This window comes from Haliotis rubra, unplaced genomic scaffold, assembly GCF_003918875.1.
Source record: "Haliotis rubra isolate DU_JTF1 unplaced genomic scaffold, ASM391887v1 Scf522, whole genome shotgun sequence".
NCBI lineage: Eukaryota > Metazoa > Mollusca > Gastropoda > Lepetellida > Haliotidae > Haliotis > Haliotis rubra.
In genome coordinates, this window is record NW_025767216.1 from 239661 (window position 1) to 256896 (window position 17236).

The window sequence follows — 17236 nt, forward strand, 5'->3', positions numbered from 1 at the left end:
ACATAGTATGTTTTGACAAACAGCAGATTAACATAAACAACAACATGTAATCTAAAAACAAGTGGTACATATTGGGAGAGGCCAGTGGGAGACTAGGAACAAGGAGACTGGTGACTAAGCCCCAAAACAAGGGGGATTAAGTTGTAATAACAAGCTGATTGTACGCTTTTATAGAGTCTATAGTTTGATTAATTCTTCATAGGCCGATGGTATGTAGTATCCTTGGTCTGTGTTGATGAAAGGTTTGTGGCGGCGGATTTCTGAGTCCTGATTCTTGGTAGATATGATTTCGAATTTGTCAAACTTGGTTTGATGGGTAGGAAATTTCTGTTGGTGTTTGGATAGGGCTGATCTGCTGTCTGCCTTGGCTGTAGAGGTTTTATGTTCTTTTATGCGGGTGTCAACGGGACAGGAGGTTTCACCTATATACGAGCAGCCACATTCACAATTAATCTTGTAGATCACTCCTTTGGGGGGCTGCTTTTTGGAGGGTAAGTTGCGGCCAATGGCTTGGAGGATGGTCCTGAGGGTTGGAGAGCCAGTGAAGATGGTGTCGATGCCTGCTTGGTGCTTTAGTAGTCTGATGGGGGCAGATTCAAGTCAGTTGGTGTTTGTTGTGGAGGGTGGTGGAGATGGTCCTCTTGGGACAATGGTTGAGGCTCGTGAAGACATGCTGCAGGTGGTTCAGCTCATGTTCTAGGTCACAGCTGCTGGAGCACATGTTCTTGGCATGCTTGGTCAGGGTTGAGATGACACCAGATTTTGTTTTAGGGGCGTGGTTTTGAGTTGAAACGAATGGGTACCCGGAAGGTACCCCTTTGCAGCTGGGTGAACTGGGACACATCGTCACAGTATTTTGTCCAGTGATACTGCACATTACTATACCCGCAACTAGGTGTCTGGTCGTGTTCGTGTGTCCACCATCTGGTCACCTATAGCTACTGTCGGATGAGTGAGCTCTTCTAGGTGCACAGTGTTGTGTACTGCGCACTAGGGGTTGTGACAGCAGTGAAAGAGCCTGCAAGTAATGTTAGCTCCAAGGTTTTTACAGCCGGTCACAAGTGGGGATCGATCCAGGCACCTTTTGCCTACTAGCGGGGCGCCATAGTCAGCTCCCCCATCTTGCCTACATTTGTACTACACTGACGTACTGAAGGGTGTCCACAGCTTGTGTTTTGGAATTACTAGTATTATTTAACTATACTTTTCCGAAAGCATCCGACTCTTTTATATTACTAAAGATAATCTGTTGTGGCACAGATATAGAAACGCCTTCTTCTACTCCTTTAAGTAGAATATAATAAAATATGCAAAATCACTGTATATTCAGAAACTAGTTTCTATATTGTTAAGAAGGCACCAATACCATACTTGGACCTTGAAGTGGTTCCATACAACGAAACAGACAGTTGTTCCAGTCACTGAATCCGTTGGTGGAGATATGTATCATATTTATGTTCTACACCTGTTTACCGTTAGCAACCGATGCGTAAGAATAGACTTACGGGATCGGGGGTCAGGCTCGCTGACTTGGTTGATAGACATCATCGTGTCCCAAATGCGTAGATCGATGCTCATGATGTTGATCACTAGAGTGCGGCATAAACAACAAACAAACCTATTTGATTTCAGCGTATAAGGTTGCAAAGGCAAATTGTCTTTCATGGATTTGAAACGAAATACTAGTAGATGTCATTGAGAGATCCCCGAAAAAATATCAGGAAGAATAGGAAAGGCCACCGGCAACCCATGATGGTCAGATAAGAAGGCTGGACCGGACAGGCTCGGTGATGTGGTTGACAGCGTGCGAAGGATGTGGTATGCTGTCTTCTATCATGCACTCCATGTGTCCCTTTGGATGACACAGACAACACCATCTACTCTTCTCTGGTCGTTCAAGGACTATCATGTTAAATGACAGTATCATGAGCCAGGTCGTGTTGACCTAGATAAGGCTGTCGGGGTGATCTCCCTTGAATGTATGCCGCGTCTCACACTGATTAAATAGTCATCCGCCTCGTGAGCCTCGTCCATCACAGTCTCTCCGAAGAAATACCCATGACACATTCTCCTTATCATTCAAATAGTGAAGTTGCCATCCCATCGCTCCTATTTCTAACTCAGCACTGACTTTCCTCTTGCTTACTATACAGTACTTCCATACCCAGATGCAGTTTAACATGCATGCCTACCTCCAACAGTAGATTCTATGGCGAAGGTAGATGGTGAACTGGTTTAGTGAGTGTTTTTCAAAGTAGAATGGAGATATAATATCCTGGACAAACAATAATGCTAAATGAGTGTCATGTTCGAGTTCATGCAACAGGGGGTGGCGGGGTAGCCCAGCAGTTAAATCGCTCGTCACACCATCACACCGAAGGCCAGGTTCGATTCCCCACATACTAATGTTTTCCTGCTGTGATATTGCTGGAATAGTGCTAAAAGCGGTAAGAGTAAACCCACTCACTCGTGCAACAAATTAATTCATTTTTTTTTTTTTACGGACTCAATAAGTCTGGCTACAGAATATGGAATTGAGTAAGCTTCTAAAGCTGTTTTGAAGACTATATGTCCATTCTTATGAATTTCAACTAGAGTGGGGGCGGTGGGGTAGCCTAGTGGTTAAAGCGTTCGCTCGTCACGCGGAAGACCCGGGGTCGAATCCCCGCATGGGTACAATGTTTGAAGCCCATTTCTGGTGTCCCCCGCCGTGATGTTGCTGGAATATTGCTAAAAGCAGCGTAAAACCAAACTCAGTCAGTCAGTCAACTAGAGTGACTATGTTGCTGGTCTTAGACACAGACATTTACCATTTTGGTGGAATCTTTGGTAAACCTAGACATGGCATGGCATTCAAACCCATGATCATAGGATTCTGGTTTACATACACTGAGCTGACATACATTTCTCAATTTTACATAGGGACAAATTAACTATGAGTGAGTGAGGAGGGTTTTATGCTGCTTCAGAAAATATTCACCTGTGAAGATTTGGGTTATAATTGATGTTCAGTTACCCATGCTTGTCGTAAGACTGTCGCAACTAAGGGGGTGGGGAGGTTAGACTTGCGACACATGCCATAGTATCCCAATTGTGTAGATCAATGCTCATGCTGTTGATCACTGGATTGCCTGGTCCAGAGTTGATTATTTACAGACCGCTGCCATATAGCTGGAATATTGTTGAGTGCCATGTAAAACTTAACTCACTTACTCAGAAAATATTCCAGTTAAATCACAGCATATCAGCTGAATGTGGGAGGGCAACCCAAGAGATGCTGGTCTCCTGTATCTACCACAGGGGGGAAACCTGACAGCACTAGTAGTGAGTGAGTTTAGTTTGACTCCGCCTTTAGCAACATTTCAGCAATATCACGGTGGGGGGACACCAGAAATGGGCTTCACACATTGTACCCATGTGCCAACACGAGTATGGTGCAGCAGTATGTTACACTATATAATTTCATGTAATACATGCTTGAGAGATGAGAACACGATTTGTGTATCATGGAACTATCAATGGCATGTTATTTCAGTTCAATAACTCAGTGTAACCTTCATCTTTGAGACCCATGAAGATCCAGGTAAGAATTGCTTATCGTAAGAAGCGACCAACGGGATCGGGTGGTCATCCCAATTGTGTAGATCGATGCTCATGATGTTGATCACTGGATTATCTGATCCAGACTCGATTATTTATAGACCGCCACCATGAAGCTAGAATATTGCTGAGTGCGGCATTAAACAACAAACCAACTTCATCTTTGAAGAAAATCCCATATGATGAAAGTTGATGAAGACACAAATTATCTGAAGTAAATATGATGTGTGAACACTTGGCCAGTATATCACAGCAATGTTTGACACAAGCATGGCAGATTTAAGTTGAAAGTTTGTCAAAATATCAGTGCTCCTCATATAATTTTGATTTATGATCAGTAATTATGTAACGGTATCTACTCAAACTGTTGCAGTGCTCCAAATTACACATTACTGTCAAGAATTCCCATCATAACCCTCATATATGGCTTAATTCAAAAGTGTAATATTCAAAATGGCCCTATGTAGCTCAATGTATATTTGTGCACTGAAACCATAATGTATTTATGTCTACCACAAGTGTTACTAAAGACACCATGATGTCACAAACATTTGTTGGCTGTCATCTATGACTATGTTTTATGTCTCCTGTCTTTTGTCATTAACTGTTACATTATAAATAGTATGACACAAATACTGCTGTTGAGCGTCGCCCATGGCTATGCCTACGTTTTCGTTACACCTGAAGAGGTGTTGAGAGGCAAAAGATCTTTTGTACATAAAAGGAGTTTGACCAGAACAAACATCTGCATGTTATGTTTTATATGTTCATGGTTAAGCTTCTGATGAAATCATTTGTTTGCATTTAATCCCGTAACATATAGGGCTGCACAATAAAACCGGTTTACCAGTATTTACCAGTTCAGACATGAAAACGATACGTATTGCGATACACTGATCGAAAACCGGTATTTTGACATGCATTCAGAAAACTACATAACACTCGGAAATCTTTGGATATTTCCGTTCTTTAAATTGTTCCTTTCTTTGTTTCATTTGTGCCAAACATTATTTACATTTTTATTTGTCATGATTAAAAGTTTTTATTAAAGCCTAATCAAGCATAGCGATTTTGTTGCTTTATAAATCAAGCATTAACTCGATTGTAAGTAGTTTTTTTGTTAAAAAACCCATCTTGCAACATATTGCAATACATATCGCAATATATGCTTTCGCATTGCAGTATATCGCAATATGAAACTTTTCTGTAATACCCACCCCTAGTAACATAACACTGATTCCGTTGTGTCCTGACTAAACGTGACTACAATAACTATCATGGAATAGATCAATGATTTGGTCAACAATGATCAACAGAACACTAAAAATGATAACAACACATACACAATCATCTATATGAAAGATCATTTTAATCACATATCATTAACATAATTTGATGTAAGTGTACATCTAATCAAAGTCAAAATACAATAAAATCAACTCCTCTTCTACAAACTGTTTTCACAAAGACATCGTCAGTGCTAATAAGAATCGTTTGAACAATGTGACCAATAATAACTTGAGAGAGTGCGAGTCAAATTTAACACTGCTTTGAAAGGGTATTTCACCAGCATTAAGATCTAACCATGATAAGAGTAGGGCAGGCTAAGAAGATCAATGATCGGAAATATCGTTGATGGGAATTATTTTTTTATGATTATTGACATAAAAAGTGTGTCATCATACATACACTATTGTGATGAAACAAAGTGTTAACTTACTCACACAATATGCAAAGCTACGTCTATATTCATGAACTGTGTCTAAATTATGTTCAGGGCACTGTTTTATCAGTAATCCAAACATAAATATGCCACCACTCACCGATGACGTGAAACATGACGATTTCTTACAGACTTTTGTGGCATTTTGCCCTTAGTTACTTTATTGATAACAGATCGATAATTATTTAACGAGTAGCGATCTCCATGATCTGAATCAATAGCCAGCCCTAGATAACAGCTTAATGTATGAGGAAGATGGTGCTAACTCTGTTAATACTGTCACACCGGCGATGCAAGTTTTGGATATTTTTCACTTTTGTGAAACCCACGTTGGTGAAATCCACAAGCATGGCTATTGTGATGAGAATCATAGAACATAATATATAGAGAACCAGGATTCAAAATATGATCATAAGATTCTGATATGAAAAAAGAGATGTAACTCAGTAAAGAGAATTGTGGCAGCAATGTCGATGGAGTTACGGATGTCCGTATAACTTATCAAATGTACAAATATAGTATGAGTATTGATCTACTGGTGTTCATACAAAATACTTTGCTTGACTGGTAGTTACGGATTTAACAAAATATCTTTTCAGTAAGCCAACAGGTCCACTGCGACAGAATATTTACTGTCTAACAGAAATGAGCATGACAACTGCAAGTCATCTCTTTCAAATAGGATTCCACACAATAACCTTGCAAATACTCATTTGCCACACTTTGCTTCAGGTAACTAACCTGTCAGACATTTTACCATACATACAGCGTAAAGATGCAGCTAGCAACATTATTTCATCATTATATTTTATCATATGTACAGGTATTTTGCAGTCAATTTGACTTGCCCAAAAACCAAACTTTGTCGGTTCTGATTAAACTTTATATAAAAATATTGTTAATTGCCCAGCATGTCTGTCAAACCCTGAGTTAAACATTACACAAGTTTGTAGATACTGACAAAAGCATAGAGCCTGCCTTCATGCATTTTGTTCCCTTTTGAAATTTGAAAGAAAAATACATATCTTGTAATTCATTCAAGGACTATTGTCTCAGTTTCCACATACACAAACATGCTAGCTATATCTGACTTAGTTTTTCCAAGCACTTTGTTGCATCTTTAAGCTTTCCTACAAGGTCTTGCAGTTGTTCAAGAGAGCAGGAAAACTGGACTTCTTTTAATTCACTGTCCCCAGGCTGTTCAGTCTTTAAGCTTATAAGGTACACAGGCTCATTCACCTTGTCAAGATGATTGTTCTTGATGTAGTAGTCCAACCTCCAGTCAATATCAACAATGTGAGGAGGGCTATTTCCTACACTTCCAAGTAAGATTTGAAGAGATGGTTTCTGAGCCAGGAATATTGAATTGAAGCTGTTTATTCTCTCTGTTGAAAATTTACAGTCTTCAAGTATAGAACCAATTGTCTCACTCTCAGAGTCCTGTTTCGCTGCTTCAAGTATGAGAGTCACGAGTCCTGAGTAGGCGGCTTTTAATGACGGCTTGTCTACATCTTTCATGTCAGGGTGACCAGAGACGGCATCTCTCAGTCTTGGGTCAAGAACACCTTGACACGCTTTGCTTACTAGCGTTTTGAAACATTTGTCTGGGATTCGGGAACTATCACCAGCAAGAGAAAGGTTTTCCACGACACTTGGGGCAAGTTCCATCGTAAAATATAGGTTTTCAACGAGATCATGTGACACGCCCACTGACCTGAATTTCAATGTCTGTTAATGTTTCGCCTCGAACTGCCGCACACAGTGACTATTTTTCAGCGTATTTGTGATCATATGAATACATGTTACCTCATGACTATACGCAGATTCATATGTTCATGTTCACTCGGTGCTCATCCAGGAAATTGACACAAACCCAACATTAATCAACCACTCTCGGTCTGCAAACAGGGGTTAAGGTTGTTGAAAGCTCTGTAGCGCGGCATTTGCTGACTTATGTGCTCTCAGCGAAGCCTAATAACAATGTACGGAGAATTGGAAATTCCTGTCTCACCGGTGAAAACTACTTCCGGCTTTGCAAGGCGTCAGGCATGTGCTTTGTTATTTATGATCGCACTGCTAAAAATGCTTATATATTTCATTAAGTCTACGACAGATAAGCTAATGTATACGAACAATTGCTTCTGTTTAAAAAGGATTTAATGTCTGTCAAGCAGTGATTCAATCTTAGAAACTGAAATAAAGGGTCGACATTTTCTCTACCAATTTGTACTCGTCTCTGAGCGCTCTGTCGTATTCTGCTTTGACAGGTCAGAGGTTACTCTCGCTGTGTCAGACCAACACGACACATCAGTGTGCGAGATGAATAATGCAAAATAAACAACTATTTGACGACGTGAATGAGTTCACAAGGAGCCGTTAACAAAAATCAGCTCGCATAAATATGCAATCGGACATAATATTCTAATGACAGTCGTTAAACCTACAAGCTTGTTTAAAAAATGATTAACAAAATACTTTTCTTTCACAATTATTCTCATATCTCCGAATATATGCATGTTAGTGCAGCATTCATGCTTAATTTCTGACTATTGTTAAATAATTGTTTTGTTTCCAATTTTAGCAGGGAACAAGCTGTATCCACCATCATGACAGTTAGGTCCACAACAGCGAGTTTGTCAAAGCTTCGGGCGTTGATGAAGAATATTAGTTATGTGAATGAACCCATTCATGCATACATTGTACCTACTGGTGATGCGCATCAGGTGTGTAAACATCTGTTGGTAGAATAATGCTACCAATGCTACCTTAAGGACTGTTTATAATTTATGGCTGGGGGGTGTGTGTGTGTTAATGATGATTTTATGGAGAAGCATGTACAATGTGAATGCAAACCCCCAATTTTTTACAAAATAAGTGACACCTCCCACACACGTCATGTACAAAATCAATGCCCCCCCTCCCTCCTTCCCATAATTTATACGCATTTTTTTAAACATATTTTTATGTATAAAAGTGGTGACTCCCCTAGTACGTGTGTACAAAATTGCTCACCCCGACTAGCACCCCAGAACAAAATGGGTGACGCCCTTAAAATTATAATCACCCCCCTAGCCATAAATTATGAACGATCCCTTAGTAAAAGTAAAACAACATATCTCGATTTTAGAAGTTCAGAAGTACAATATAAGCAAACTTTATGGATAACAACTTTTTTATTTCATGAGTGCAGGAATGATTGACAATGGTACGAGAATCTGTATTTAAACGTCACACTTATGATATAAAGAAGTTGTTATCCACAAAGTTTGTCTCTATAGCTCTGACTTGCTGCTCTGATGTAACCATGTATATTTACAGAGCGAATATGTTGCTGACTGTGACACGAGGCGAGCCTATATTTCTGGTTTTACAGGATCTGCAGGTACTGTACACATGTATTTGTAGATCATATCAAACATATACCATTGTAAGCAGATACAATCAGTGTTGAGGGCATTACATTGTATTGAAGGCTCTGAATAAACTGGCACAAGCTTTTCTTACTGATCTTGTGCATGCCTGTGAACCTTTACTATCAGGGGCGGTGGGGTAGCCTAGTGGTTAAAGCGGTCGCTTGTCACGCTAAAAGAGCCAGGCTGGATTCCCCAAATGGGTACAATGTGTGAAGCCCATTTCTGTAATCCCCACCATGATACTGCTGTAATAATGCTAAAAATGGCATAAATCTTCATTTTACAGAAGGTTTACTTCCATTTATGTAAATGTCCTCCTAATCAGGGGTGGTGGGATAGCCTAGTGGTTAAGCCGCTGAAGACCCGGGTTTGATTTCCCAAATGGGTACAATGTGTGATCCCAATTTCTGGTGTCATGATATTGCTGGAATATTGCTAAAAGCGACATAAAACTAAAACTCACTCTCATTCTTCATACAGACTAACATTTAGTCTCTGAATTATATATGATTTGGATAGTAACAAATTAACCCATTTTTATTGAAACCCCTGTAGGATTTGAGATCCTGAACCTGAGGAAATCTAAACCTGCTTTAAGCATTGCAGGAAGGGCTAGGCAGTAGGGAACAAAATGTGTTTTAGGGACTGTGAGACAGACTAACTCTTCATATTACAGAAGTTGACTTGCATATATATCAATTTCCTCTTAATCACATCGGCATGAACATGAATTGGAAAATTTGTAAGCATTGTAATTTCACTGGCATTTGCCAGTTTCAGCAAAATACCTCTGAAAAAGGTAAAAGCCATTATATATACTATTCACACTTTGCTAAGAATCAAATCATTGATTCAACAGAAAACTATGATGTGGGGTCTAATTTGGTTTAAGTATCTAAGCTTATTGTAAGCATGGATCCTAGGTTTCAGTATGTCACTGCATCTTGTGGATCCCATACCTGCTATTGGCAGGTGTTGTGTACTGTCAATGACTCGTTCCATGATTTGCAAAATGGTTGACTGGTGCCCATTCTCTTCCCACAGAGGTTACTTGTCATATCTTCCGACGAACCTCTGTTCTAATACGGCCCTTTCATGGTGCGAGTGTTCAGGATTCGTCATCGGTTGCAATCAGATTTAGTTGAGCAATCAGCGACGTTGTTTCAAAAGTGATCATTCGCAAGGCCTTGGTAATTTCCGTATGCTTCAGGAAAGCTAGAACCTCTTCCCCTGCGTGATGCGCAAACGTTTCATCTAGACAGAACTCAGTCATGTAATGGCAGATCAATGGCATCTCCATCGCCCTTGTTGACAATGGACACGCTAGCCTATAAATGTCTTGTGTGTCACATCAACACAATTCCCTGCTGGTGGGGGACATTTGTGGCCCCACATTTGTTTAATATTAGTCAAGCTGGATCTAAATTCGGCGTAACACGTGTTCTGATTGGATATAAAGAAGGGAGATAATTCGTGTTGCGACTTTTTGCCGCAAGGGGATTTTACGAGAACCGGGAAATATGGCCGTATTAGAACAGAGGTTCGTAAGAAGATATGACAAGTAACCTCTGTGGGAAGAGAATGACTGGTGCCATGAAAACCATTTTTATGTGTACTCATGTATCAGGTGCATAAGGTTAAATTAAAGTGGCTGTTTGCCTAAAGAGGTGTTACCACATTATTTATCCACTTTTAAATGAATACAATTTCAAATTATAAATCTATGTTTAAGTAAAGTTGTGAATTTTTGTGATCCTTAGCAAAGTGTTAGTAGTATAGTTGATAACATCAGTATTTAGAATTTTTCTAAATCCTACTTCTTTGTTGTTCAAAGGCACTGCCATAGTAACAGAGTCAAAGGCCGCTCTGTGGACCGATGGCAGGTATTTCCTCCAGGCAGAGAGACAGCTGGACAACAACTGGACACTCATGAAAACAGGTAACCAGTGCATGCTGAACATACACATACACCTCTGTTGGGAGGTGGGGTAGACACCTCTGTTGGGAGGTGGGGTTGCCTAGTGGTTAAAGTGTTCGCTCGTTACGCCAAAGTACCGGGTTGGATTCCCCACATGGGTACAATTTGTAAAGCCATTTCTGGCGTCCCCAGCTGTGATTATTGCTGGAATATTGTCAAGAGCAGTGTCAAACCATACTCACTCACTCAGTGATGAGTTGGAATCCATTATTCACATAGAGCAGGATCCTCAGCACTAGACCAATGATTGTCATTATCATCAAAGTAAGTAAACATATCACCTGTTGCATTTTCCAATGCAAAAGTAACTGAATTACTGACGAGGGACAGCAGGATGCCCAATCCATTATGATCGTCATAGTCATTATCTTTAAGATACATTCTCTTCTAAATGACGCCTCCGTGGTTCAGTGGTTAGAAGCGGAAGGTCCGCGGGTTCGATCCCGACCGCGTTATACCAAAGAGCGTTAAAATATGGTACTTGTTGGTCCCTGCCTGGCTCGGCATTAATGGGTACAACAAGCACTGGTTACGAACTCCGAGTCAGTATAATGTGTCTGAGTGGGGTATTCATGCTTCACTCGCGGCATGGTATCTCAGTGGGCTAGCACTATAAAACCAGCTTAAGTCTGGGCTAGTACAAGCAGCCGCACTTACACATGCACACGCATGCACGTCGTCATATGAGCGAAATATTCTCAAGAACGACGTTAAACCCAATTCCACCTCACCTCACCTCTTCTAAATTGTCTGAGAACTACTTCACTCTGGGTTTACCTCCCATTAGCTGCTCCATGGTGATGACCTAAGGTCAGTTGATGATGGTCTACTTTCCTGAGTAATTCATTGGTATTTGAGTTTTTCTTATCAATATTTAAACTTCATTTTCATCGTCTCTTTGGTTTTTAAGTGCTGAAAATATCTTCTTTGACACTGCATACTTTGCATGAACAGCAATGCCTTATTAATTGATTGATATGCAGAAATATATGTGTTGAGGTTCACACAAGGTATTTGAAAGTAGTAACATGGAGGGTGACAGTTGTGTTGTTCATTTAATTTTATATTTTTGTAAGGTAAATGGTAAATGTGGGCCAATTGGTGTGTAGTACTTTTGTCAGGTATCCAGGCTATGCAACTACTTAGGTGAGGTCAAGCTTGCAAGGCCATGTTATGGTATATTCAATATCTGGGTTTTACTTTGACTCACAAACATGGGGGTCCCAGGGCCCTGATTATTAGTTTTAAAGGTCCTTGCAGGCCATATGAGGGGCCTGTGAAGTAACGGTGTAAATAACTGTATGTTTTGATCATTTTTCGAGCCTGAAATGAATCATTGATCATGTGGACTGATGGATGAAATGATGCACGTAACTGCTCTGAAAGAAACAACCAAACACTTAGCGAAGTGAAAGATGTTTTGTGGGTACAGAGAATAACATTGTGTGTCCCTCTGGATGCCATGATATATTTCTGCGTCCATTATCTTCATTTGCATGTCGTGTTAACCCTGTTCAATATGGTATGAGGTATGTGGTATATTCTGAGAGATGTATGATATATTGTGTGAGATTGATGGTATATGGTGTGAGATGGATGGTATATTGTGTGAGGTATATGGTGAGAGATAGATAGTATATGGTACATATTGAATCAAATGTTTCTGACATCCACATCCCTATTTTGTTTCAATAGGTTTAAAGGACACACCTACCCAAGCAGAATGGCTAGTTAAGGTAAAACATCAACAGATAGGTACATGTGCATGCAGTTTTAACCCTTTTTATGAGTATTTTTTTAGTTAGATGCATGATTTAATGATTCAGAGAGTCACTGACATGAAATCTTGGTAATGTGTAATGCGCAGCATTATGACATGGCATCAGATTTTGTGATAACAACCAACTTTGAATTTTCAAAAGGTTTCTCTTTCTCAAACTGCTGGAGTCATCAGTCAAATCACTCTTGGATGGTAGGATTCTAGGAAATATTGAATGATGCCAGATGTTTCATACTGTGCACATCACTCCATAACGTTTTGATGATTATGGTGATTCATGATTTATTCAGGAGCTGCCAACTGAAGGGAGAGTTGGTGTCGACCCCTTTCTTTTTTCTGTGGGTAAGTATTTACAGTGTGGTCAGTCAATTGCAGGGCTCCAGATATATTTTCAACACCAGGAGTACGTACTCCTTACTGTTTCAATGCAGGAGTACTGGAAAATCTTAAGAGTACATTTAGAGTACTTAATGGAATTTAATGGAGTACCAGTAATCTTGTGTTTCGTTTCATATATGCACCACAACATTGGTACTCTTGTGTAAACAGGTCAATAAACTATAAAACAATACTATTTTTCCTTATCCTGACTCATGCTCTTTTGCTTGTCTTCTTCTTCTTGCGAACATAGTGGAACACTTGTATCTCCTTATTTGAAGCTCCCTTCAAAATAAAATCACTAATTGGTACTCACCACGAGTTGCTCCCCTTTTTCTCCCCTGGCGGGAAAGGTGTCGCCACCCTCTGGCCATGTGCTCCACTCTCTCCTTCTTCGCCCAGTGAGCAGGATGTGAGAGCGCCTTGTGTCTCCTTACACACATATCCTTTGATAATCTCTTAGTTTTACCTCTCATAGGTTACTATAGAGGTATAGCTAGTATCCTTTACTATTTGTATTGATTAATTATCATTATTTCTACTGTTTATTCCGTGTGTTAGGTGATTGTTCAGCTAGCTTTACGTTCATGAAAATCTATGCGATTTGTAGATTACGCTTTTTTCTGCCTCCGATCCACATGTAATATGCCCTAGTTGTTCTACGCCCGTTAATGCGTTTAATTCCGCGTTGCAGTTACTGCATTAATTTATCTCATTCTGCATTTAATAAAATATCATCTTTGCGTCTTTAAGGCGTGCTGCAGATAGATCAGCAAACAAAGGGCAAAACATGGCAGAGAGTCCAGATATTCCTTCCAGTCAGCTGCTAGCGATCGACCTCTCTCCCGTCTGGTGTTCTGCTAGAGACCCCTGCGGCAGAGGAGCGTGGGGACGCAGTCCGTTACCTCGAGAAGCGACCGGCCTCCCCAGACATCCGTCATTTGCAGACTAAGTCTAAGAGGACCTCATCGATCGATCTCAGCGCCCAGATTGAGGGACCCAGGGCAGCGCCAGACTTCCAAAGCGGAAATCTCACGAAGACAGCAAGAACTTTCTCAGCCGAGATGGTTCCAGCAGCAGAGTTGGGCCTCCTACGATGATCAGCCGATAATCATCCCGACTTACGGCAGAAGGCGACCGGTGTCAGCGACTGTGACTTCTGCAGAGATCTCCATGCAGCCTGATGCCTCTACACCCGGCGTCAGGCGTCATTGATGTGAACCCCATCGCAGAAAAGAGCGCCGGCGACGGCCGTCTAGATCATCCCAGAAGACATGATCACGGCAGATTATGAACATCATGGAGGACCACTACAAACTGCGCAAAGCGAAGTCCGAGCTGCGAAGGCTCCAGCGTGAACAGCACCCCAGAGGCACCCCCGTCAACGTAGCAGCCAAGACGCGATGTCACCTTCCAGCGAAGGAGTCCGCACCACCTTGGACGAAGGACCTAGATGTACAGCTCGGGCGAAGGCCTTAGCGGCGGGAGAGATCATCACCATCTTGATTTCATCTCTAGATATGGACTCAGACCATCCAGACATCCACGGAAGCCTCGCGAAGGTCATATCATCGATCCCCGGACGGACGTAAATGAAGCTCAGCGAAGGCATTCAGCGAAAAGACATATGATTCCAGATCTTCATCGTCTAGAAGAACATCGAGGGACTGCCGAAGAGCTTGTGCCAGCTATCAACATTCACCTCACAAGTCTCGAAGATCATCCCATAGGCGATCTCCTCCGATTCATCACCAGGGTGGATCACCCATCAGATCTCCACATAGAAGCACAAGTCAACTAGATGCATACAAACCTCATCAGATATTCAGACAGCTACACGCCAGTCGAAGAGCATCTACAATTTATTAATGATGATGGTTTTGAGGATGATGGAGGAATCATATTTTCTGATGCAGAATCACGGTATTGGATGGTCAATAACCTAGATCTCACATCACCATCTAAAAGTGGCAATACAGCTCAGGCGTATTTGATGAAGGAAGATGATCAGATGCAATCACTCTACCCCGATCGACCCGATTGCGGCAGTGCCACAGAATCTAGATGCAGCTTTCCAGAAAGCTCATACGAAAGTTCAGATACCACATCTACCCAACTTTCAAGCCAAGAAGTTCTCCACGATAACATGGACTCCTTCTACAAGGCCCAGGACATCGATGAGAACTATAAGATCATCAGCGATGTAAAGAACAAGATTTACAAGATGGATGATGCGTTAAGTTGGCTCATATAGAAACCATGGCCGAGGCATTATGTTCTTTGGGTTAAATAGATCTAGGACGATCAATGAGACTCTTATTACTAGATTCGGGATTCCACGCTGACGGAAGATGATAGAATGATTTATTCTGCCTTACTTATGCAAAGAAAGATCAGCAGTTTTAGCGGATCATCTTTACATCTGTTTCAGCACTGACCTTGGCTCGTCGTCCAAGGCCTCCTGCGCCTCCTGTAATTGGGGAGAACTTTACAGCCCACTTTATACAGCCCGTGGTGGAAACAACATCCATCTTTGACGGAGAAATCGACAAGGTCGCCAAGGAAGTCTCTAAGGATTCCAGGGAAGTCCTTATGATTAGATCGATGGACACACTAGCCAGCGTCATTAGGTCAGACTTCACAAGATACTCAGGCAGATCTAAGTTCGGGCCTACAAAGAGCAAGAGACAGGAAGATAGCCAGCTCTAGAGGTAAAGATTCTTTTAAAATTAGCCCATATGGCAACTATAGAGGAGGATCAGGAAGAGGCAGGACACCCAGAGGTTCCGCAATTATAGGCAGCTGAAACACAGGTTGAGCGACTGGAGTCTTCCACCCCCAGCCGTTCCAGTACAACCAGCTCAAGTGGGTGGGCGCCTCCAACTACACTGGGAAAACTGGGGAATGTACTGCAAGATCCTTACGTCTCAACATTATTCAACCGCGGTTTCATTATCCCTCTACAGGACAAGCCTCCGCTGACAATCAAACCCCCCAAGTTGATTTACAAAGCGCAACAACTACCAAAGATAAAGAGGCTGTCTCATCACTCCTATCCAAACAGGCCATAGAAGTAATAGATCAAGCAAGCGTCCGAACCAGGTTTCTACTCCCCAGTTTTCCCTGGTTCCCAAGAAAAACTCCACGAGAATACAGACTCATCTACAACATGAGCTTTTTCAACAAGAACTATCTCATATGAAACCACGAAGTTTAGCATGATACATTTACCTCAGTTACGCCAGATGATTAGATCCTATGGACTACATGGGCAGCATAGATCTACAGGATGCCTACTTGCACATCCCCATTCATCCCGATTCCAGGAAATACCTACGATTTACTCTAGAAGGGCTACATTACCAGTGGAAAGTACTCCCCATTGAGATATCATCAGCCCCTGGCTATTCACGAGGATAGCGAAACCGATTATCAAATTTCTACATGCGTCAAGGGGCTGCAGTCGCGTTTTACCTCGACGACGGGATACAAAGTGAATCAAGATCCACTGCGTCTCAAACTACAGTTAAACTACATCATAAAGCTACTAACACAACTAGGTTGGTTAGTAAACTTACATAAGTCGGACCTAGTACCATCGCCAAGACCTACAGTTCCTAGGTATTCGATTCATCACAAATCGCAACCGTATTATGGTACCAGAAGACCGTTGGCTCAAGATACAACAGACCATTCCACCAGCTCTACTCTCTCCGTTACCACTGCGACAATGGCAGAGCCTACTAGGTCTTCTCACATCAGCCCAAGACATGACTGTCACGGGCAGATTACAGTTACGTCCCCTACTGAGTCCTCATCAGCGCACATCTCAGCGATGTACAACCATTCAGTCTACCGAAACATCTCAGACCACATCTACTATGGTGGACCAAGAATCGAATGTCTGCGAAGGGATTTGTTTAGCAGAGCAGGAATACAAAACCCATCTGTATGTAGGCAGCGTCACTCCAAGGTTGGGAGCTCATCTCACCAACCACCACGATATCAGGGTTATGGAATCAGCAAGAATGCAAACTCCATATAAACAGTCTAGAAATGAAGCTGTAATCAAGCTGCCATTCTACATTTGGAGCACATTTCTACAAAATGCAGCCCTAATGATCCATACAGACAATTCGACAGTGGCGTTCTACATAAACAAGCAAGGCTCAGCGAGATCGATGAACCTTTTGAACCTAAACTTTCAACTGTTGATTTAATACAAGATCTAAATCTACATGTCAAAGCAGTGCACATTCCCGGAGCCAGAAATATACTAGCAGGCGCTCTCTCGGCCTCATCTACCATCACCGACCAAGTGGATGATCAGCAGGAAATTTTTTGCACAGATAATCAAGCAATTA

General features: G+C 41.5%; 2 protein-coding genes across 2 annotated transcripts in view; one reads left to right on the forward strand and one right to left on the reverse strand.

Annotated features, from left to right (window-relative positions):
• Positions 1 to 4947: 4947 nt before the first annotated feature.
• Positions 4948 to 7252, reverse strand: LOC124252729 (COMM domain-containing protein 3-like). The gene has a single exon (XM_046686382.1). The coding sequence runs from the start codon at positions 6989 to 6991 to the stop codon at positions 6404 to 6406; it is 588 nt and encodes a 195-aa protein (XP_046542338.1). The 5' UTR covers positions 6992 to 7252; the 3' UTR covers positions 4948 to 6403.
• A 36-nt stretch (positions 7253 to 7288) lies between these two features.
• LOC124252733 (xaa-Pro aminopeptidase 1-like) overlaps positions 7289 to 17236 on the forward strand; it is a 37501-nt gene continuing 27553 nt past the window's right edge. The window contains exons 1-6 of the mRNA XM_046686386.1: positions 7289 to 7369; positions 7905 to 8046; positions 8642 to 8705; positions 10571 to 10675; positions 12410 to 12450; positions 12785 to 12836. Coding sequence (XP_046542342.1) covers positions 7930 to 8046; positions 8642 to 8705; positions 10571 to 10675; positions 12410 to 12450; positions 12785 to 12836 — 379 coding nt within the window. The 5' untranslated portion in view covers positions 7289 to 7369; positions 7905 to 7929. The remainder of the gene's footprint in view (positions 7370 to 7904; positions 8047 to 8641; positions 8706 to 10570; positions 10676 to 12409; positions 12451 to 12784; positions 12837 to 17236) is intronic.

What these genes read in the sequence shown, in the direction of transcription:
- LOC124252729 (XM_046686382.1), bottom strand. Translation starts at nt 6,991, where the DNA reads ATGGAACTTGCCCCAAGTGTCGTGGAAAACCTTTCTCTTGCTGGTGAT.